The sequence below is a fragment of the Mustela lutreola genome, chromosome 4, assembly GCF_030435805.1.
Source record: "Mustela lutreola isolate mMusLut2 chromosome 4, mMusLut2.pri, whole genome shotgun sequence".
Taxonomy (NCBI): domain Eukaryota; kingdom Metazoa; phylum Chordata; class Mammalia; order Carnivora; family Mustelidae; genus Mustela; species Mustela lutreola.
The window spans coordinates 76,999,218-77,022,572 of record NC_081293.1 but is presented as its reverse complement, the minus strand read 5'-3'; the positions used below and the strand labels follow the sequence as shown (position 1 = coordinate 77,022,572).

Here is a 23,355-nt window from a genome sequence, read left to right as displayed (position 1 = left end):
TTTTGTTCAAAGTGAGGATGACTTTTATTTGTAAACCAGTAGCAAAATGTCTAGAGCTATGCTGGTTAAATTGGCTCTCCGGAGGGGTGCCTGGGTGGCTCAGTGGGTTAAGCATCTGCCTTTGGCTCAGGTCATGATCCCAGGGTCCTGGGATCCAGGTCCGCGTCAGGAGTCTGCTTCTGCTTCTCCTTCTGACCCTTCCCCTGGCATTTGCTGATTACTGTGGCATAAATACTCCCACCCCTGACGAGTGGGAGATGATTTTGTTGAAGTTGTTTCACCAAGTAAATATTTACATATGAAGCTCATCTCCCATTCCCCCAACACATCGGTCCACACAAATATGTATACTTTGATTCTTCTTCTGACTACTCAAAAAGGACGGAGAGAAACAGCTGTCTTCTGGGCATGAAATTGCCAGGTAAGAGCTACACAGCTGGGAAGAGAAAACCAAACCAGGTAACTCTGATCCTTTTCTTTGGAAGAGACTAAGTTTGAAACGTCACCTTTTTTTTTGGACCCAAATGGAGACTCCAAGAGTTCTAGTGTATCTCCTAAAAGGATGGTGACCAAGGTGAACTCCACTGGGCAAAAGAAAATTCTAAATACAAAGCTCTTCCAAAACATTAACCGTGGCAACCACCGTTATGGTTACCCAGGATAACCAAAAAAAAATCACAGAATCCAGGTTCAACGGTCCACAGACCACTTGTCCAAAATGGAGATAGAATTCAGTCCTTTAACTTTTTCTACTTCTCCATGCAAGGCCACAAGGATTAGGAAGCTTTCCTTAGCATTAATTCAATCTGGGAAAACATTAATCTCCGTGCAATATCCAGGGAACTCTCACCACGCTGAGGAGAAAAAGAAATCAGAGTTATTTGTCTCTGATACAGTCCAACATCAAAGCCAAAGTTCTAGTAAACAGTCCAGATCAACTGATTCACACTCTTAGCAATGGCCTTAAATGTCATTTGGCTCTAACAGTAATAGGATAAATTAATTGCTTAATGAGGACAGTATTTTTTGCTCTTAAAAACATCAGAGGCAATTAATTCACTACGACAAAAAGCCGAACTCAGAAGACAATGCTGCTAGAAGGGACCTCGGATGCTTGTCCACAGATGCTTACCTTGTTCTTGATCGTGGGGTCAGCACGAGCTTCCAGAAGCAGAGGGATAAGGGTCTGGTTTTTCATTTGGCAGGCGTAATGCAGGGCTGTGTAGCCATACTGAAACAGAGGACCAAACAGTGCATCTGCGCTCTTGGTATAATTTAAAACACTAACTACAAGTCAAAAGAAATGTCTAGGTGGGGTGTCTGTGCCCCCCAGTTTTGGCTTTCAAAAAGCAGCCAAGCCACTGTGGTTTTGGCACGTGGACAAAATAACATCAGACCTTATTAACTCTTCTGAGATCATAGTGAATAATGTTGCAATCGCTTACTTTTATTGAGTGGTGAGATGGTTTAAGTGGAAGATCTGGCTCCCAACGTGCCATGGGGAATAAAGAATCTAATTACCTAAAAGCACAATGCACCGCATCACTTAGAGGTAGAAAAACGACCTGAATATTCAGACAGTTTTAGAAAAATGGTGGGGAAAGTGTGTGTGCACATGAGTGTGCACTCAAATGTCATCATGCAACTAGAGACACACAGAGGACCAGAAAAGTAGGGGCCCCAGGGCGGCTAGGTTGGTTAAGTGTCTGCCTTCGGCTCAGGTCATGATCTCAGAGACCTGGGATCGAGTCCTGGATAGGGCTCCCTGCTCATCGGGGAGTCTGTTCTAGCCTGTGCCTGCTGCTCCCCTTGGTTGTGCTCTCTCTCTTTCTCTCTCTGACAAATAAATAAAATCTTTTTTAAAAAAATCTTTGAGCAATTTTGACCACAAAGTTTTCAACCTTTTGAATTTAAATGAGAAGACCAAGAAAAATCTTCAACAAACCTTTCCCTAATCTTTCATAACATCTTACTTAGTACATTTCATATCTAAGGAAACGGTGGAGTGTAGTGGTCATCTACTCCAATTAATCCAAAAATCCTATTTTAAATAAAAGGAAACACATGCTTTGCATAAACTTATTCCTTTGTGTTCTCCCACACAAATTAGGGACCACAAAGAAAATACTGGTTCTTTTCGACTCTAATTTCAAATCGCCTACTTTTCTTTTTTTTTTTTTTTTTTTTTTTTTTTTTTAAGAGAGCGAGAGAGAGCGAGTACAGGCAGACAGAGTGGAAGGCAGAGTCAGAGGGAGAAGCAGGCCCGATGCGGGACTCGATCCCAGGACGCTGGGATCATGACCTGAGCCGAAGGCAGCTGCTCAACCAACTGAGCCACCCAGGTGTCCCTCAAATCGCCTACTTTTCTGATACTGAATGGAGAAGCCAAAATTTCATCCAATTAATGGAAGCAAATAAAAGTGCATACCAATAAACATTTGATTCATTTAAGGGAGGAAGAGGGGGACAGGGGTGAAAGGTAAAAACAAAACCTGATATTTAGAAACAGAAGTTCAGGGCTGCGGCCTGCTGGACACTGCCCTCGCCACCGTCTGGGCTCCTTGACCTGGATCCTTACCGATCTAGTTAACAGACGGGGACTCTTACAAGTGAGCTGGGAGCTCGGCTGCAGCAGCCGGTACTCTGGGCCAGGCACCCTGAGAAGCACTTTAAACAGTCAGCCTTGCAAAGTGGGTGCTGTCAACATCCTCGCTTTGCAAGTGAGCAAACCTACAAGCTTATGACCGGCCACAACACACACAGGCATAAAGGGACAAGCCTAGTTTGACACGTAGGCATTCAGACTCCAGCGTCTTCATGACGGAAGATGGGAGTTTCTCAGCAGAGCTGCCTTTTCCCATAACTTCTCACCAAGGGTGGAGCAGTTCTTTTAAAACATGTCCTCATGTTGAAAATAGAACTACCTTATGACCCAGCAATTGCACTACTGGGTATTTACCCTAAAGATACAAATGCAGTGATCTGAAGGGGCACGTGCACCCGAATGTTTATAGCAGCAATGTCCACAATAGCCAAACTATGGAAAGAACCTAGATGTCCATCAACAGATGAATGGATAAAGAAGATGTGGTATATATACACAATGGAATACTATGCAGCCATCAAAAGGAATGAAATCTTGCCATTTGTGACAGCGTGGATGGAATTAGAGGGTATCATGCTTAGCGAAATAAGTCAATCGAAGAAAGACAACTATCATATGATCTCCCTGATATGAGGAAGTTGAGATGCAACATGGGGGCTTAAGGGGGTAGGAGAAGAATAAATGAAATGAGATGGGATTGGGAGGGAGACAAACCATAAGTGACTCTTAATCTCACAAAACAAACTGAGGGTTGCTGGGGGGAGGGGGGTTGAAAGATGGGGGGTGGGGTTATGGACATTGGGGAGGGTATGTGCTATGGTGAGTGCTGTGAAGTGTGTAAACCTGGCGATTCACAGACCTGTACCCATGGGGATAAAAATATATTATATGTTTATAAAAAAATTTTTTAAAAACAACATGTCCTCTAGTCAATAAAGATGTTATTCCCATGACTTTCATGGCAAGAGCCTAACAACTTCAAGGCTGCCTGACTAGCAGTGAAAACGAAAAGAAAGCAAGCGAAACATAAAGAAAGCCAGGGAAAACGGAGAGGCGTCTAGGAAAATAAAGCCAGTAAGTTTGTAGGGGACAAATACACTGCCTGCACACAGCATTTTAAATATTCTTTCTAAACGACTGCACCCACGAACTTACACAGTCTGCGGCGTTCACGTCCACCCCGGCGTTGAGCAACATTCGGACAAGAGCCTCATTCTGCTTGGTCTTTGACACCTGTTACAAAGAGCAAATATGGAAGACGTTCATTGACAACACTTTTCTCCATCTTATGCCTAGACTATTCTACTCAACAGATTTATTTTAATCCAACCCCTTTATGGGTCTCTGCATCGGTCTTCAAATTTCCCCCACGTCCCCGCCCCCTCTGATATCATGCAGGTAAAGCCTGGGTTCTCAGAGAGTGGTCCTGGGATAGCTGCATCAGCCTCTGGGAAATTGAAAATGTGAATTCAGTGGCCCCATGCCAGACCTCCCTCCTTTGCCTGGTAAATCCATGTTTAATATCCCAGCCCAAGCCCCTCTTTCCTCCAGGAGGCTTTCTCTGACCTACCGCCCTTGGTGGAATCTCTCCTCTGGGAGAAGATCACCTCCCCATATCACCTACTTTGTAGTAAGTTTACATGCATTTCTGTGGTTATTTCATTAATGACCCATTCTTCAGTCCTCTCTGACTCTCATGAGGACAACAACGACACCTGTTTGCTTCCCAACTGCATCCCTCCCAGCCAGCCGTGTGTGCACAGAGTAGGTCCGCAGTAAGTGTGTGTTGAATGATCGAACGAAGGAACGAAATGAACAAGACTCCTCAGAAATCCACGCTTCCTGCCCCATCCCCTGAGATTCTGACCACAGGACAGGTTGAGCAACCCTCCAACATCCCATTGCTTTAGGGAGGGCAGTTCTCAGGGAACAGGTGGGCAAGTCCTGAAGATCAACCCCTTTGCCTAGCAGGAAGCCCCACCCACTCTCCTTCTTTGTTTGCAATTCCCTCCCACGACAACATCTACACAGCCTAGACAGGCTCCCCCTTTCTCTGATGTAACTCAGTCCTTTCTGGTTCCTTCCTTTAAAATGTCTTTTCTCACCACTACAACTTGTGCTTAATTTTAAACCTCCGACTATCTTCGAAAGCAGGGCTGTGTGTCAACAAGCTCTAAACGAGCCTTGTTCATCACCCTTGTGATCGTTCTGGAAATGAACGGCAGATCCCTCGACTGCCCAGAAATGGCAAATATACCAATGTTCTGCACTAAATATGCAATTAATTTTTTAAGAACTTTTCCAGGATATAAGCAAATGATGTGTTTCTCAGTGACTTGTGTTTTCTTTTTTCCATAAATCCAAGCATCGAAATCAGCATTATCATATTTAATTAGAGTTTCACAAATTGTGACATTTAAATACCCAAGGAGGTAATTACACTTCCAATGGGCAGACATCTTCCTGGAGCCTCTCTTAGCAAAAATAACCAACGTCCATGGTCTATTAGCTACGGGGAGAAGGGAGCTTGGTCATTTAATTGGATTAAGTGACACATCTGCTGAGTCATCACTCAAGGATGGACATGGACTCCCGGGAACCAGATGGGAAAAAGGGAATGAGTCAGGGCAAAGCTGTCATTCCATTTTAAAAAACCAATGTAACCATTTCACACTTCAACTCATATTCTTCTACTCTTCTTCTATTCAACTTCAACTTCTACTCATAAAATGACTTGCGTTCCTACATCAAGTGTATCTTTTGTTATTCAGCTCTGTCAAGGGAAAAGGTTGGCTTTAAATTCTCTGTAAAGATGATTGGTGTTTGTCAACCTCTGGCTGCAAATATCCTGGGATCTGTTTTTTAACTCAAGACAGGGCAGGTCCAGAAAAATCGGAAACTCAAAGATGTGTGCAAAGACACAAGTGGGGATTTTTTTTTTTTTTAAACATTCGGGATTTTCTGCTTTCTTCAGATGATTCTTAATCAAAATTAATTTAGTTTTCTAAATAAACATCTCACAGATGATTTTACCACAGATCAACCTAGTTGGCTGCCTTTCTTCTCACTTTCCTTCAATCCCAGCATTATGTGGATATTGGAAATGTCATTTTTCGAATACCAACCAGGAGTTTATTTTGTTACTGTTTCTCTACATTGTACTGGCCCAGCAAAACTTGCTGAGTCATGCTGTTGATCTCTCCATTTACCCTTTGATCACACCTGTGTTACTTACCATGAGGAAATACCCGATAAGCAGAACGGGCATTAAGAGGATGATGAGGAGGTAATCAAAGAAGGTAAATTTTTTCTTCACAGCATAATGCAAGCAGTTTCTCTCTTTCTGAAAATTAAGAAAATAAAATAGAGAAATAAAGAAATTCTTTATTAACATTTGTCTCAAATTTCATATTTTCAGATTGCCATATCAAAAAGTTTCATTCATGGGGCACTTGGCTGGCTCAGTTGGTAGAGCATGCAAACTTTTGATCTCACGGTCATGAGTTCAAGCCCCATGTTAGGCAGGAGAGTTTACTTTAAAAAAGAGGCAGGGGGCACCTGGGTGGCTCAGTGGGTTGAGCCTCTGCCTTTGACTCAGGTCATGATCTCAGAGTCCTGAGATCAAGTCCCACATCAGGCTCTCAGCTCAGCAGGGAGCCTGCTTCCCCCTCTCTCTGCCTGCCTCTCTGCCTACTTGTGATCTCTCTCTCTCTCTGTTGAATAAGTGAATAAAATCTTAAAAAAAAAAAAAAGACTACATTATTTAAAAAAAAAAAAGGTTAGTTTACGCTTTTTATTTTTATGGTGGGTACCCATGGCAACTCTTTCTGTGGAGAGTATCTGATTAATAAGTCCATGTCTCCATTGATGAGAATGTCAAACACAGTATAGTCTACAGATTCTCAGGGCGGGTGCCTAGGTGGCTCAGTCAGTTAAGCAACCAGCTCTTGGTTTTGGCTCATGTCATGATCTCAGGGTTGGGGGATGGAGTCCGCATGTGGGCTCTGTGGGAAGTCTGCTTGAGATTCTCTCTCTCTCTCTCTCTCTCTCCCCTTCTGCTTCTTCCCCCACTCACATGTGCTCTCTAGCTCTCAAAAAATCTATGAATAAATTTTTTTTCTAAAGATTTTATTTATATATTTGAGAGAGAATGAGTGAGAGAGAGCATGAGAGAGGTGAAGGTCAGAGGGAGGAGCAGACTCCCCAAGGAGCTGGGAGCCTGATGCGGGACTCGATCCTGGAAGTCCGGGATCATGACCTGAGCTGAAGATAGTCGCCCAACCAACTGAGCCACCCAGGCGCCCCATAAATTTTTTTTTTTTTTAAAAAGATGGATTCTCACATGCATGTTAGTTTTTTGGGGGAAAAATACATTGAGATATAAACATAGGACTGAATTCAGTGTGAAAAGCTATCATTATCCCTGACTCATCTATGGTATATGATTACTCATTTTGTGGTTTGTTTATGGGAAAATCTTAACCACGTGGCATATATTTTCCTGTTCCTACATGCATACACGCAGTGCTGGAAGAATGGAATTAAATTAATTTAATTCTTCAAATATGTGAATATTTGTCAGGCAACAGACTTAAGCTTCTAGAGGTTGTGGGGGGATGTAAAGCTTCCGGGCCTCATAATCAAACAAAGGTAGACAGAAACAAGCCCAATAAATGTAATGCAAAACAGTCCATGGTGACTGGAACACCAACCAAATCAATGCGAAGAGAGAGAAAGCCAGAGAGAAAAGAGATGGTAGTTTCCACTTGGGGGGAGGTGCTATTCTTAAATAAGAAAAATTTTTGTTTTTTTAATATATATGTTCTTTGTAAAAATTTTGTAAACTAGACAAGGATATAATTACAGAATTTAAAATCACCCATTATCAAATAGCCCAGAAATAATTGTTGACATTTTGGCTGGATTGTCTTCCAGTCTTTTAACATGCATTATATGGGGACACCTCCTTGGCTCAGTCAGTTAAGCGACTACCTTCAGCTCAGGTCATGATCCCAGAATCCAGGGATCGAGCCCCAAATCAGGCTCCTTACTCAGAGGGGAGCCTGCTTCTTCCTCTCTCTCTGCTACTCCCCCTGCTTGTGCTTTCTCTCTCTCTGTTAAATAAATAAACAAAATATTAAAATAAAATAAGATCAAATGCATTATGTCGAATTTTAAAATGTAGGGTCATACTGCATGTACAAAGTCATGTCCGCTTTTTCCCATGCCCTTTAAAACTTAAACATAGGACTATAACAGCTGTATGACTTCCTATTGACTGGAGCTATTCTAATTTATTTAACCAAACTCTATCTGTTGGACATCTCGAAATTTTAACTTTTCATTTTTATAAATTACACTACTTGTGGACATCCTCATCCATAAAGCTTTGTCAACATTTCCAAAAGTATAATTGTTGACGTGAAAAGTATGAACGCTTTTCATATTGTATTGCTAAACTGGCTCTGGTAAAATCATAATGATTTAAACTTCCTTCCTGATCAACACGTGGTTTCCTTTTTTAATCCTGGTCAATTTGACAGGGGAAAACAAACAAAAACAAAAACAAACAAACAAACAAATATATAGATATATATAATTTGTTCCATAGAATTGATGTTCTTTATTAGGTCTGTGCATATGAAATCACCAGCAGAACTGTGTGTTCTATTTTAAGGCCTTTGTTTATTTAGTACTTCTTAAAATAAGTCCTAAACATAGATTTAAGAAATGAGAAGGCACTTTAAATTATTAACATACCAAGATTAGCATTGGGGGAAAATTAAGATTAAGCATTTAAAAATGACTTAAAATATTCTAAAAATAAAAAATGGGAGCCAAATACTTCTTATAATAAGATCTCTAATTTTCTAAAGTATCCCTCAAAGTCCTTTCCAAGATATTCATAATACCAGAGGATCCAGTAGGGCTGGGCTCAGGTTCTGTCCCTTCCGGGCCCACCCCTGTGTCGACCAGCATCTCCTGCCCACAGCTTCCGAATAAGTATGTCTCCCAACAGAGGTCGTGAATTCGCAGACATCTGTCTTTGCCACTCGCCACAAAGCACACACAGCTAGGTCCTCAGCTGCGAGCTGGGGAGAGCGTGTCATAGTCTCCACTAAGCTGCATATCTGTGAGATCCCGTGCAGGCCTGACTTGCTTTTAAACCCAACCAGAAAAAAAAAAAAAAAAGTACAAACAAGAAGGCCTAGGAGCGATCCATTTTCTGGTAATATATTATTGCTCTAAATGAACTGGTCTTGAACCTGACTTGGAAGGGGTCAGGAGGCCCTACAGGCTGCTTTTCCTCACTGAATATATGTGAGTGGGAACAGGGCACTCATAATTATTACAAATAATGATTTTTTATATTTACTTGGTGTGCTTTACTTATTTTTTTTTAAATTTTTTCAATTTATTTATTTTCAGAAAAACAGTATTCATTATTTTTTCACCACACCCAGTGCTCCATGCAATCCGTGCCCTCTATAATATCCACCACCTGGTACCCCAACCTCCCAACCCCCCGCCATTTCAAACCCCTCAGATTGTTTTTCAGAGTCCATAGTCTCGTGATTCACCTCCCCTTCCAATTTCCCCCAACTCCCTTCTCCTCTCTAACACCCCTTGTCCTCCACTTGGTGTGCTTTAAATGTTTCTTGTTGCTATGATGCACACACAGAAAGTTCAAAGGTGTTCTGAAAGGATGCTTGGGGCAATACACACATGTTCTGCTCTTCCTTGATTCTGAAGTTTCCATTGGCTAACCCTGCATCTTAAGTACAATCTTTATGCCTTTCTGTGTGGCTTCAAGGAGCCTCTGGTTCATGAGCTTGTTTTTCCTTGACAAATGTCTCACTGGCATCCTTCAGTCCAAAAGCAAACTACAGGATCTTCTGGAGAACATTGACCCAGTAGATAAAAACCTAAAGACACAACACCACTGGGTCAATATTTTTTTTCCAGGAAGTCTTTCCCGTTACTTCTGTGATAGTGAGGAAGAGGAGCAGGGAGGGGGATGCCGGAAGGCAGGGAACAGCGTGGGGAGGAGGAGGAAAAGAAAGGAAGAAGCTCTCACTAGTCAAATGAGTGAACCATTACCTTTCTTTTCAGAAGTACAAGGACATACTGAACCACAAAATATGCCTGCTGAATGAACTGTGATTTATCCGGCTTTTTAGCCTAATAGAATAGTATGTATCTGTCCCTCTAAAGTAAGGCAAAAAAAATTTTTTTTGGTATCAGGAGCTACAAGTAACAAGAGAATGGCATTCACTACTTCCATTGCTATGAGGAGAAAGGATTACCAAGGTCATTGACTCTCTCTACTCATGAGTAATGGCCTCACCCGGTTTTTGAGGTTCACATCCGCATTTCTTTTTAAAAGGAAGGAAACGATTCTCAGGTGTCCTCGCCTACAGGCACAGATCAGGGGAGTGTCTCCATTGAAGTCATCTCGCACATTGATGCAAGCGCTGTCTTCTCTCACCCATCGCCACACTTGACCCAAGTCGTTCTGGTAGGCCGCCTGGCAGATGGGCTGAGGGGGGAAACACAGAAGCAGATTTTGCAATAGGGGTATAATGAGACCACCCCACCCCCCATAGAAGAGAAATCCTCACGCAGTCACTTAAACCTTGCGTGTTTCCAAATTATAATATATTGCTTTGTAGGTGAGCTCTTTGGTCTCCCTTTGCCTAGGCTTAAAACTCAGCCTAAGTCCATGAGGAACTCTTGGGATTTCCCAGATTGCTTGGCAGTCAGATGTGTTTGCTGAAGGAGGAAAAAGGTGGAAGCAATACTGGAGATTCAGGTCAGGGACAAAACTGCCTGGTGGGTGGCTGGATAGAGGAGGCCTGTCAGAAAGGCAGGACTTCCCTGAAGACAAAATAGGCATGGGGGAGGGGGAGTTGAGGGCAGCCCTGGGACATGAGATGAAGACATCTGACCCCCTGTGCTCAAGGAACCCAGCACAGGAGCAAAGACCTATTTTAGACAAATAATATATAAACAACAAATTAATTAACTGCATTTGATGCTTTTTATCTCCAGAATGTTAGAAGGAGCTTTGCAAAGCACGGTGGGGGCTCACCAGCAAGACAGAAGCCTACCTCCCCTTGCTCACTTTGTCCCTCCTTCTGGACCTCTCTTCTTCTTATTTTTTTTTTTTTAAGATTTTATTAATTCATTTCACAGACAGAGATCACAAGTAGGCAGAGAGGCAGGCCTGGAGGGAAAGAGAGAGCAGGCTCCCTGCTGAGCAGAGGGCCCAATTCAGGGCTCGATTCCAGGACCCTGGGAATCACAACTGAGCCGAAAGCTGAGGCTTTAACCCGCTAAACCACCCACGCGCCCCTGGCTCTCTCTTCTGTTTTCAATACCTCATGTTCGGTTCCTTCCACGTGGGCCTCTGCCCTCCCTGTTCCCTCGGTGCAAACCCATTTTCCTCTTCTCTGCCCTCCCGGCTGCCTGCTGACCCGTCCTTTGTACCCTCACTTTATTTTTACTTTATCCATCTTTCCTGACAGGGTCGGCGCTGGTTCATCGCAACCGGGTAACGGTCAGTCTTTTCTTAGTGGTTTATGATCGTGGGGCGCAGGCACCGACCGAGGGGAGGCAGCCGGGAGTCTGAGTTCAGGCTGTCCGCGCCCTGCGCACAGAGGCTACCTCCGTGCAGTCATCTTTGGAACCCATCCGAGTCCTAGCCCCAGTGCTTACACAGCACCGACACACGGTAGGCAAATACTGAATACCCTCAGACCGATTTTAATTTGAGAGTTAAAAAAGAAAGAAACAAAGAAAGAAAAGACAAGACAAAGAAAAGAGCCCTTAGAATAATACCGGGCACAGAGATGGGACTCAGTTTATGGAAATTATTGTTCCTGCTCACTCAGTACTTCTTCAGTTTGGAAACAAAGACCTCCCCTGGGTGCCAGCCGCCGTCGTGGGGGATCAGGGAGGAGAATAAAACGCGTGTCTGCACCCCGTGAAACGTATTTACCAGCTGGGAAGACGGTGTGCGCATGCGCGCCCGCGCACAGCCTCAACAGTTCAAGAGTTCAAGAAGCACGGATTCGGGTTACTCAGCGCCAGCTGGGGCGGACCGCAGGGTCATTGGCTAATCAGTTCAGGTTCCAACCTGGCCAAACGCCACAACCTGTGAGCTTTTTTTTTTTTCTTTGAGAGAGAGAGAGCTTGAGAAGGGGGAGGGTCAGAGGAAGAAGCAGACTCGCCACCAAGCAGGGAGCCCGAAGCGAGACTCGATCCTGTGACTCCAGGATCAAGACCCGAGTCGAAGGCAGCTGCTTAACCAACTGAGCTCCCCCCAGGCACCCAACCGGTGAGCTTTTAAAAGTAAAATGCTTTTAAACGCAAGGCCCCACTCATGAAAGAAACACCCCAAAGGAAAGTCAGCTGGGGAGCAGGGAAGAGGCGAGCTTCTGTACCCCAAAAGGAAACGAGCACCATACAGGGGTCTGAAATGCAGTAGGCAGTAGAAAAGCACAATCATACAACTCACTTTTCTACCCTGAAGTCATCCCTTGACTAGAACTGTCACCAGCTGGGCTTAGCAGTGTCCCCGGATTTTCTGTCTGGCCAACACAGAAGTGACTAGAGCCCTTGAAAGGATGCAAACTGGCTTGTCCTTGCCATTCTGCTCCTAACTCCTTGGTGACCGCGGACAAATATTTTCCCCTCATGTGTCTCTGTGTCCTCAGTCACAAAGCAAAGGAATAAAGTAAAAGTTGCTTCGTGTTGTCACACCCTATGACTGTCACACCCCAGACTGCAAGTCTTTCCCCAACCAATGCCTCCTCCGCATCAACAGTAAGGTCAACACGTAGTCTTTTTTTCTTTAAAAAAAAAAAAAAAAGATTTTTTTATTTTAGAGAAAGAGAATGTGAGCGGGGAGAGAGGCAAAGGGGTGGGGGAGAGGCAGAGAATCTCAAGCAGACTCCCCACTGAGCACAGAGCCCAAAGCAGGGCTTGATCCCACAACCCTGAGATCATGACCTGGGCTGAAATCAAGAGTGGGACACTTGACCGACTGAACCACCCAGACGCCCCAGAGAGCTAGTTCTTTTTAAGCACAAACACTGCACAGAAACTTCCCAGGGAGATGCCCTGTCACCTAAATTTAAATAACCAAAAAAATGGAGCTAAATACAGCAGTATTAAGTGTTAAGACACTCAGTGCCAGGGGCATCTGGGTGGCTCAGTGGGTTAAAGCCTCTGCCTTCGGCTCAGGTCATGATCCCAGGGTCCTGGGATCCAGCCCCGCATCGGACTCTCTGCTCAGCAGGGAACCTGCTTCCCTGCCCCCGCCACCTGCTGCTCTGCCAAATAAATAAAATCTTTAATTTAAAAAAAAAAAGACACCCAGTGACTCTCAGGGCTTTCTTAACCCCACTCGGGGGATCGTACTTAACACATCAACCCAACCTTATCTTTTAATTTTTCTGAAGCTTCCTATATCCCAGCCACAGAGTTTCCGTGGGTCCCCCCCACAAAAAGAGGTGTAGGAGTTGAGTGAACCCCAGAAAAGGCTCTATGCTGTTGAGAACTCCCAGTGTCCACCAGGGGGCAGCTCGGGGTCACGAAAGCACGGACAAGGACAGGAGGGAAGTCCAGGGGAAATCTAAGGCCCAGAAAGAGGAAGAGGCTGTTCCCTGAGGCTGAGGGAAGTGTTATTATGGATTCTGTTCACCTCTGAAGCTTCTGGAACTTGGGAGAAGTCTCAGTAAAGGGGAAGCCCGTGGAGAACCTGGAACACTGTCGTGATGATTCTGACCCTTGGTACTCTTCTCTCCATTCTCACAGCCAAAGATCTGAGGAGGATTTGTGCTTTTTGAAGCAAAATGATTCGGGTAATTCTGATGCACTCAAGAAAAGTCTTCTCAGAAAACAAAAGAAGACATGTTCTTCCCCTTCAGATTAAGCAATCCTAGGGAATGATCTCAAAGGCTTCATTTTATTGGTACAATTAATCACTGGCCGTTCTTTCCGATGACTCATGCACATTGGGATTTGGAAATTTCTTGGTAAGTTCTTTCTTCCGGGTCAATTAAAAGGCACAGGGTTTTGTTTTGTTTTTAGGTTTGCTTAGCCCCATGGAGCCTTTATGGAACATGAAGGAAGGTCCCAGAAGTGCTTGGATTGTGGGGAATTGTAGCAATGAGGAGACACAGAGGCAGGGCACACATTTATCTGTTTCGTATTCTTTCTCCTACAAGGTCCGCTTGGGAATACGTTGCCTTCGCTGCTGGGAGGCCAGAGGAGCCTCCCTGCTGACTTCAGACCCTAGAAGCTCTGAGGTCAGTGATGACGACCAGGAGAAAGCAGGAGGAAGAGAAAGGGCGCCTTCTAGTTGCCAGGATGGAGCCGATCAGAAGCCCAGATATCTCCCTCCTGCCTCAGACCACCCAACAGGTGAGTGCAGAGCCTGGAGGAAGCAAGAACCTCAGTCTCACAGCCTCTTTTTCTTTCTTTTTTTTAAGATTTTATTTATTTATTTATTATTTATCTATTTATTATTTATTATTTATTTATTTATTATTTATTATTTATTTATTTATTATTTATTTGACAGACAGAGGTCATAAGTAGGCAGAGAGGCAGGCAGAGAGAGAGGAAGGGAAGCAGACTCCCTGCTGAGCAGAGAGCCTGATGTGGGGCTCAATCCCAGGACCCCGGGATCATGACCTAAGCCGAAGGCAGAGGCTTTAACCCACTGAGCCACCCAGGCGCCTGGCCTCACAGCCTCTTGAACACGCGGACCTTCTGGCAAACAATGGCTACCCAAGGGAGAAGAGGACTAAGCTAGAATGACTGGAGCACGGGTGATACCACGAAGCAAAACAACCTCTAGTCAGATTTGTGAGTCTCTAAATTCCATATAGACAGTGAGCCTTGTTGCCAGCACCTGGACAAGCCGCTGTCACCAGCACACCTTCGTATACCCTCCGTCCATCACTCTGACAGGCTCAACCGTCCATGCTTCCAGTTCCCCACATATCTGTCCCCTGTCTGGGACTCGCTCCAAGCTCCCAAGGCTGGTGCTCATTCCTCAGTGCTCAGCTCCAGTATCAACTATCTAAGAGGAGCCTCGGGTGAAAGATCATACGTGCAACCACCGCCCCCGCCCTGTCCCATATATCCTCTCATCAGCCTGATGCTTCCTCAATGCCACTTTAAATTATTTATACTTATTTTTTTCAAGTGTATATTCATTTTTTTAAAGATTTTATTTACGTATTTGACAGAGAGTAGGCAGAGAGAGAGGGAGGAGGAAGCAGGCTCCCTGCCAAGCAGAGAGACTGATGCAGCGCTTGATCCCAGAACCCTGAGATCATGACCTGAGCCAAAGGCAGAGGCTTTAACCCACTGAGCCACCCAGGCGCCCCGCATATATTCATTTTTGAAACTGGTAACTCCAAGAGGTCAGGGTCCACTTCTATTTACTTATCACTATCTACCAGGAGCAGCGTGGGCCTGGAATGTGTGATCAGCAAATATTGTGGATTCCATAAATGGATGAGTGATCAAAGGAAGAAATATTTACAGATTTTTGGTCCTGGTTCCTGTTCCTACATTCAAGTAATCATTTCCTCTTAAAAATGTGACTTGGTACATTATCGTTTGTAAAATACTTCTTTAAGGAAAGAATTAAGAAACCTATTAGAGTAGTGCTTTGTTTTTTTTCTTTTTTGAATACATGGTGCCAGTAGTAGGGGTTCAACACACAAAGTAGAGAGAGCTGGTAAGATCGTGAAGGAGGCATCTTGTTTCTACTATCTCTGCCTTTCTGTTTCTCGTATCACGAAATGACTCGACGCTAAACCAGATCTCACCCTGCTCTCATTTTATAAAGTCCCACAGGGTTCCCAGCGTGGTCAGTATAAATTCTACATTTTCTTGACGTTTGGTCCAACAGCCTTCCCATCGCCCACAACTCTCTTCCTGTCTCCCTGAGTTCTTCCCCTCGACTCTACCAGCTCTCCCCAAAAGCCCTGTTTAACCTCTACTGCTCTGTGGACATTATACATCAATACAGTCTTTCTCCTACTTGCCATGTGCCTTTTTCTATAGTAACATCTGCCTCGCTGACAAGCAGGCCCATGCCCAAAAGATTAACATTAATGGTGGGGGTGGGGGTGGGTATGTGTCTGTGAGTCCTTCTGCTCATAGATCTCTTTATCATTAGACTTTTCTAGGTTTAAAGAGATACATCATTCTGATATGACTTTCATTTCTTTTGGGGCCTTTTCCCCAGCTGACAGGGCCAAGAGTCTACAGAATGTTCTACAGTTCTCTAAAGCATGAATTCCTGACCTCTTTGAGTTGAGTTCCTACACATCTTCCTTCTTTCTAATTTTTGGAGTACTGCGCAGGGCAGTGCTTGTCTGCTGGATAGGGGTAGAAGGCAGCTCTCTGGAACCTGGATTCAGGGTTCCCTATTCTTTTTCCTCCGAGAAACAGGCAACAGTGTATCCGAGTGGGAAAGCACACTGGCAGAGAGCAGGGCAGTTAAGATCAACACATTCATGGAGGAAGCATGTGTCCCTCTCGAGAAAGCAAGCAGACACAGAGCTTTGCTTGTTCCTCAGTGGGGTAAGCATAATTCCCTTGAGTAGACAAACACAGGTCTCCTCTCGCAGCCCCCGATCTCCGGCCAGAAAGTACGTTTAGCTGCATTACTCTGGTCAAGTTGCTTAAACTCTCTTTACCTCAATTTTTTTCATTTGTAAACTGAAGATAATAATAGTGATTCTCTTATATGGTTGTTCTGAGTATTAAATCATTAATGCACATGAAGTGCTTAGAACATGACCACATATGTAACAAGCCCTAATTAAATGTTTGCTGTGGTTGTAAAGAGTGTGAACAAATACATTTGATAAGGGCTTACTTGAGTCAGCCCTGTTTCAGCATCCAGCCTTCCCAGCATGGATAGATCATTCTAATCCAGGTTCTCTGGATTAGAGAGCTCTAAAACTATCCTCTGTTGCAGATGTTAGCACAATCCGGGAATGCTTCCTTATGCTCTCCTTCTTTCTTAAAAATACTTCAGGAACATCCCCAGTGTCCACGGGTGGATGAATGGACAAAGGTGTGGCATATACATGGCAAGGAATATTACTCAGCCATAAAAAGGAATGAAACCTTGTCATTTGCAACATGGATGGACCTCCAGGGCATTCGGCTAAACGAAGTAAATGCGATACAGAAAAGCAAATATCATATGACCTCATTTATATGTGGCATGTAAGCAACACCGACAGCAGCAAAATAAAACCCACACAAACAAAAACAAAAAAAATCCAGCACACGAAAACAGATCGGCAGTTGCCTGGGGTGGGGCGGGTGGGGAAGGTGAAATGTGTTGAATTGGTGAAAAGAGTGAAAAGGTACAAATTTCCAGTTATAAAACGAATAAATCATCGGGATGTCCCGTACAGCGTGGTGACTGTAGTTAATTCTGTACCGTGTATTTGGAAGTAGGTAAGGGAGTGGATCTTGAAAGTTCTCATCACAAGGAAAAAACTGTGCAACTTTCTGTGGCGATGGATATTAACGGAACCTACTGTGATGATCACAGACAAATACAGAGTCATTGTGTATTTGAAACTATTGAAGCATTTGAAACTAATATAATGTTATGTCAATTATTCCTCCCTCTCTCTCTCTCTCACTCTCTGTGTGTGCGTGTGTGTGTATATCCCAAAATATACCTCTGGCATAATAATTATTTTGTGCTAAAGTCGACTGAGAGGAAGCAGCTATAAGGAAAGCTCTACCTTCCTCCCATTCAGCTAAAAGCCTGACATAAATTTATAAAGGAGCTTCCCCTCCGCTCTCTGCCAGGAAGGACAAAAGTCCCCCTTGTCAGCTCAGAGAAGTCACCAAAGGACTCAGCATAATAATGGACTGAGCAGCCCCAGTCCATTAGCTCCACCATATATTTGTCCTCCACGGTCTGCTACCCTACAAACTCAAAGTCTCAGTCTCTCCTGGGTCTGATTGCTTCTCTAGAAATGTATGGTCCCTTGGTTGAGATGCTGTCAGAGTAGCTGGGAGTTTCTCACCGCGGGGTGCTCCCATGGATATGGACAAGGCCCACACCAATAAACTTCTGTTTCTTTTTCTTTTGTTATGATTTCAGTTGTCAGATTTGCAGGGCTCCAGCCAATCAACCGAAAATGAGTAGAGGGACAAAGAATTTTTCCTCCCCTCTAGGGAAAAAAATGACAACCTTACCTCCCCAGTGTAGAAGAGCTTCCCACACTCAAACTGGGGAGTTGAACTCTACCAAAAGTCTTTTTTTTTTTTTTTTTTTAACAGATGCCCCATGACGAGCACAGTTATCAGGATGAGCACTGAACAATGTGGACAATTGCTGAACCGCTATGCTGCACACCTGAAGCTAATATAATACTGGAATTAAAATTGTCTTTTTTTTAAAGATTTTATTTATTTATTTGTCAGAGAGATCACAATTAGGCAGAGAAGCAGGCAGAGAAAGGGGGGAAAGCAGGCTCCCTGCTGAGTAGAGAGCCCAATGTGGGGCTCGATCCCAGGACCCCGAGATTATGACCTGAGCCGAAGGCAGAGGCTTAACCCATTGAGCCACCCAGGCGCCCCTAAAATTGTTTTGAAAAGGTACTTTGAGGCAGTCTAGGACCAAGGAAAAGGCAGGCCTGGGGGGCTCTTGCCCTGTTCTTAATTTAGTGGTTCCCATGCTTTACACTCAGGCAATGCAGAGCTGTTGGCTGAGGGCAGAAGAGAGACTGGGACATACAGATGGGTCGGTTACGTTTATGTATTTGAGGGATTACTCCAGAGTGTCACACCTTCTTTGAAATCAGAGATGGAAGAGTCTCACAGAGGGGCCACCGCAGACCTTCTGCCTCAAGACACCAGACAGTAAGGCTGTTTTGTGTTGTTTCCTTTCAGAGGTAACCCCCACACACAACTGCAGTTGCCGCTTACAGAAAGCAAGCTAAGCTTTCTTCTGAGCTAAAAGGACCCAGTGGGTTAACGCTCTGCTTTCAGCTTAGGTCATGACCTCAGGATACTGGGATCAAGCCCCACGTCAGGCTCTCTGCTCAGCATAGAACCTTCCTTCCCCTTTCTCTCTGCCTACTTGTGATCTCTCTCTGTGTCAAATAAATAAATAAAATATTTTTTAAAAAATAAAAGGGGGCACCTGGGTGGCTCAGTGGTTAAGCGTCTGCCTTCGGCTCAGGTCATGATCTCAGGGTCCGGGGATGGAGCCCCGCATCAGGCTCTCTTCCCTTCCTCTCTCTCTCTTCCTGCCTCTCTGCCTACTTGTGATCTCTGTCAAATAAATAAATAAAATCTTAAAAAAAAATTTTTTTTTAATTAAAAAAAATAAAAGGACCCACTTCTCCTCAGAGCTTACATCCATTGCTCAGGCCGGATTGTTCCAGTCCTGGGCATGGAGTAACATGCAGTGTTAGTTTAGGTGACATTTGGGGACACTGAGTATCTTTAAAACCTTGGGCAGAATCGGCGCAGCTCTAGAACCCACTGCCCTGGGCCCCATCCCTCTATCTAAAGCCAGCAAACACGCCGCAGTCCCCACAGCAGAGCCCAGGGAGAGTGTGCTCATACCGGCTGAGGGTCTCCCGATATCAGCCATGGGGGAGGAATGAGACGGAACGAGATGTCGGAACAGACACCTCCACTCCACAAACAGCATCCTGGGCCCAGCTGACACTGGAGAAGATTTAACACTTACTCCCAGTACAAACCTGCCACTAGAGCTAGTCCTACTAATGACTTTACAATCCTCAGTGGTGGCCACTTTTACCTTAAGGGGAAAAAAAGAGTTGATATCAAGGGGGAATTCTGCAAGTTGAGAAACTATTTGCCAAAATGATAGTCAACTGCCTTCTTTCTGGAAACGGTGGACTTCCCAGGGATCATGTGTTTCACGTCACTGATGCTGGAGTTAGTGGACAAGTGTGCACAATCAGATGGAAGGTTCTAGAATCCACATGCCATGGATTGGCATGGCTAAAACATCTAATTCAACACTACCTTAGTTTACCTTTGGTTCAATATTAATTATGAGCTTTGAATAATTATCTTTGATCTTCTAGGTATGTTAGGGATTTTTAGGGGTGCATGCATACATGTGGGTTTGTGTGTGTGTGGTTGTTGGATCTGTCTTTAAGTACAGTAAATTCCAAGTCGCTTTGTCCTCCATATATTTGGAAAGTGAAACACTGATTCCACTTCTGGGGATAGTCTCATAGATACTGAAGGGGTTCAGGGTAAGTCTCCCCACTTTTAGCATGTGAAGTCTTTTGAGCTAGAGGCAATCAAGATCCAGCAGGCTCAAAAGAAAATTTTGCCCTTCCCTGAACTACTGAGAAGAAATTAAATTAGGGGTCTCTCCCAGAATGAGTTTTTCCAGAAATAAATGTTATCTGAGGGACCATTAGTAAAGCAGAGCACACATCTCATGGTTAAACATCTGTTCTCCTTTTCACCTGTGAATGGCCTTCTCTCCATTGAATCCTGGGTCCTACTGCATGCCTCAGTTCAGGATGGCATATGTACCTCCTTTTACCTTTCTGTCCTTGAACTCTCAGGTTGGTAGGGTTCCCATATATACAAAATAAAATTTGATTTTCTTCTGTTAATCTGTCTAAGGTCAATTTAGTTCTTAGACGAGTCAGAAGAAATTTTGAAGAGTAGAAGAAAATTTTCTTTTCCCCAGCAATACTTAAAAACAATTCAGCAGGGGCGCCTGGGTGGCTCAGTTGTTAGGTGTCTGCCTTCAGCTCAAGTCATGATCCCAGGGTCCTGGGATTGAGCCCCCCCACCCCCAGTGTCGCTCAGTGGGAAGCCTGCTTCTCCCTCTCCCATGCCCCCTGCTTGTGCTCCCTTTCTCTCTGTGTCACTCTCTATCAAATAAATAAAATCTTAAAACAAAACAAAAACAATTCAACATATCTTACCTTGCCTTGACTTATTCAACTACTTGCCAAATCAACACCCCATCAACAAACAATTGTACTGCGCAGAGACATTTTTTTTTTTTAAACATAATTATTCTCAGGACCTAGATCGAACCTGGCTACTCCAAGTGTGGTCTGCCAAGTGTGGTCCAGGGACCAACAACATAAGCTTTGACGAATGGAGATGCATAATCTTCGGCCCCACCCAGATCTACAGAAAAAAAAATCTGCAGTTGAACAAGATCTAGGTGATCTGTACTCATATTAAAATTTGAAAAGCCCAAGCCTCATAGCAATGCTTCTCTCCCATGGGTGGCAAACCAATCACCTATGGGAGAGTCACCTGGGATGCTCCCCCAAAAGCTGTTTCCCGACCCTACTACAGACTGAGTGCGTGAAATGGACTGTCTGGGCTGGGGTAGTAATTGTCGGTTTCATATATATGATCTCTTCACCAAACTAGAATCACTGAGCAAGACGCCCGGAATTTTAAACTGATCAACGAGTATACTGACTATAGAAAGACATGCACAGACACGCAACCACACCGGACAGGTATTAGAAACAATTGCAAATGCAGAGAAACTGTCTTTAATACGAGGAGGAGAACCACCCAAGGAGGTTGCGTTGAGCATTTGTGATGAAATGCAGAATAACCGGTTAATTGTGTTAGAGAGGAAAGGGAGTAAATTGTGCATAATAACATCATTATCCCTTACACTCTTGTGTATACATTACTTGTACTCCTTTGACACATTATTACAAATTTATTTGATTCTAATAGGTTACTTTCAATACAGCGGAAAACATTTTTTGGATTGATCAGATGGGAAAAGAAAAAACTCAAAGTATCACAAATATATTCTGCATTTATCCTCTTTTATACAAGGATAATCTCTATTTATAATTGCTGCTAGTGAATTTCTTTCAAATGTCAAGCTGAAAGGTGTCGCTCTGTCCGTGTGGTTCCATAAAGGAGCCGGTCTATTTTTGTATGTTTAGAAAATCCAGTTGGATACAATTTTCATTTTTCCACTGGAAGTTTGACATCAGAAAACACGACTCCATTAACTCCATTTTCAGAAGTTCCTGCAAGATCCAAATTACCCCCACAAACATCTAGACATCGTGACATAGATAGCGTATTGCTCTCTCCTTGGACGTGGATAGAGTTTTAGAATTGCAAAATAATTGGCTTTAAAATTTTAAATATATCAAAAAGATGAATACACAGCTCTTTGTTTGGGCTTAACACTCACAGAAAGCTAAACAAGAAAAAGGCACATTTTTATGGGAGCAGGAAATTACATTTGAAAGGCAAGAGCAGTTTTCAACACCTTTGGAATCTTACTTCCAGAAAGATCACATACCTCAGAGTATAGGATTCCCATGCCGGCCCTTCGCAGATTGGCGTCGCCCTTACCGTTTCTTGAATCTTCTGAAAGTATTTCTGATTAACATAAAATCCTTCCCTGCCAAGAGAAAAGTCCCTAGAAGCTGAGGCTGGTGGCACGTCCTTTCTTCCCACACTTGTAGAATGCTCTTCCAATAACACAGGCAGCAACACACCTACTAGAGAGCCCAGCCCAACGCAACACGGGCATTGGTTTACAGCGCAATGACCTAAGTGTGCATCATCTAAAGTTACATGCCCGAGGAACCGGTTTCTGAGTCACATTTGCTCTGCCAGTAGTGATATGTGGAGAGAAGGGAGCAAAGTCCAGGGGAAAGGGAAGTTCCCAGCCTCACAGGAAGGACTTGGGGTTCAAAATAGGGCATGGTAGTTAAGACATTTCCTAATTGAAATCTGGTTTTCAGTGGCTATTGAGAAAGGCTAGGGATGAGCAGACTTGCTTGTTAGAACCATGTATATCTACCCCGGGCTTGACTTTCATGAAAAATAATCCTGAAGGGGCACCTGAGTGGCTCAGTCTGTTAGGCAGCCGACTCTTGATTTTGGCTCAGGGCATGGTCTCAGGGTCCCGAGATGGAGCCCACTGTCAGACTCCACACTCAGCACGGATTTGCTCAAGATCATCTCCTTTTTTTTTTTTTCTTTTTTTAAGATTTTATTTATTTATTTGACAGAGATCACAAGTAGGCAGAGAGGCAGGCATAGAGAGAGAGGCGGAAGCAGGCCCCCCAACAAGCAGAGAGCCTGATGCGGGGCTCGAACCCAGGACCCTGGGATCATGACCTGAGCTGAAAGCAGAGGCTTTAACCCACTGAGCCACCCTGGTGCCCCAAGATCACCTCTATCTCCCTCTGCTTCCCCACCCTGCTCAAAAAAAGGGGGAGGAATATAATAATAATCTTCTAAACTGTCATTATGGAATTTTGCTATCTTTTTTTTTTTTTAAGATTTTATTTATTTACTTGACAGAGAGAGACGCAGTGAGGGGGAACACAAGCAGGTGGATGGGAGAGGGAGAAGCAGGCTCCCTGCTGAGCAAAGAGCCCAATGCGAGACTCAATCCCAGGACCCCAGGATCACGACACAACTGAAGGCAGACACTTAATGACTAAGCCACCCAGGAGTCCTGGATTACTTGCTGTCCTTAAGCATGGATAAAGTCATTTGTTTCTCCTTGATGGTCCTGATTAATATAAATAAATTAAAGTAATAAATTAAATAATAGATGAAGTTTTTAAGCTATATTATTTTATAGACATAAATGTGTTCACTTGCACGGGCATTTTGAATAAAGCTTGAGCAATTCAAGTTGAAAAAACTCAGATCTTTGAAGATTTCAGTCCCAT

The 23,355-nt window shown here is 43.9% G+C and overlaps 1 protein-coding gene and 1 long non-coding RNA gene across 2 annotated transcripts; one reads left to right on the top strand and one right to left on the bottom strand.

Annotated features, from left to right (window-relative positions):
* Positions 1 to 22,248, bottom strand: ANKRD22 (ankyrin repeat domain 22). Its single transcript, XM_059172481.1, has 6 exons — positions 21,966 to 22,248; positions 9,954 to 10,145; positions 5,841 to 5,948; positions 3,761 to 3,838; positions 1,133 to 1,231; positions 1 to 854 (listed from the first exon to the last, which is right to left on the bottom strand). Exons 1-6 carry the CDS (start codon positions 21,984 to 21,986, stop codon positions 777 to 779), a joined length of 576 nt encoding a protein of 191 aa, XP_059028464.1. The 5' UTR covers positions 21,987 to 22,248; the 3' UTR covers positions 1 to 776.
* Positions 13,233 to 19,003, top strand: LOC131830079 (uncharacterized). The gene is made up of 3 exons (XR_009353070.1): positions 13,233 to 13,647; positions 13,840 to 14,035; positions 17,948 to 19,003. It is a non-coding gene; the product is annotated as an uncharacterized LOC131830079 (long non-coding RNA).
* Positions 22,249 to 23,355: the final 1,107 nt, after the last annotated feature.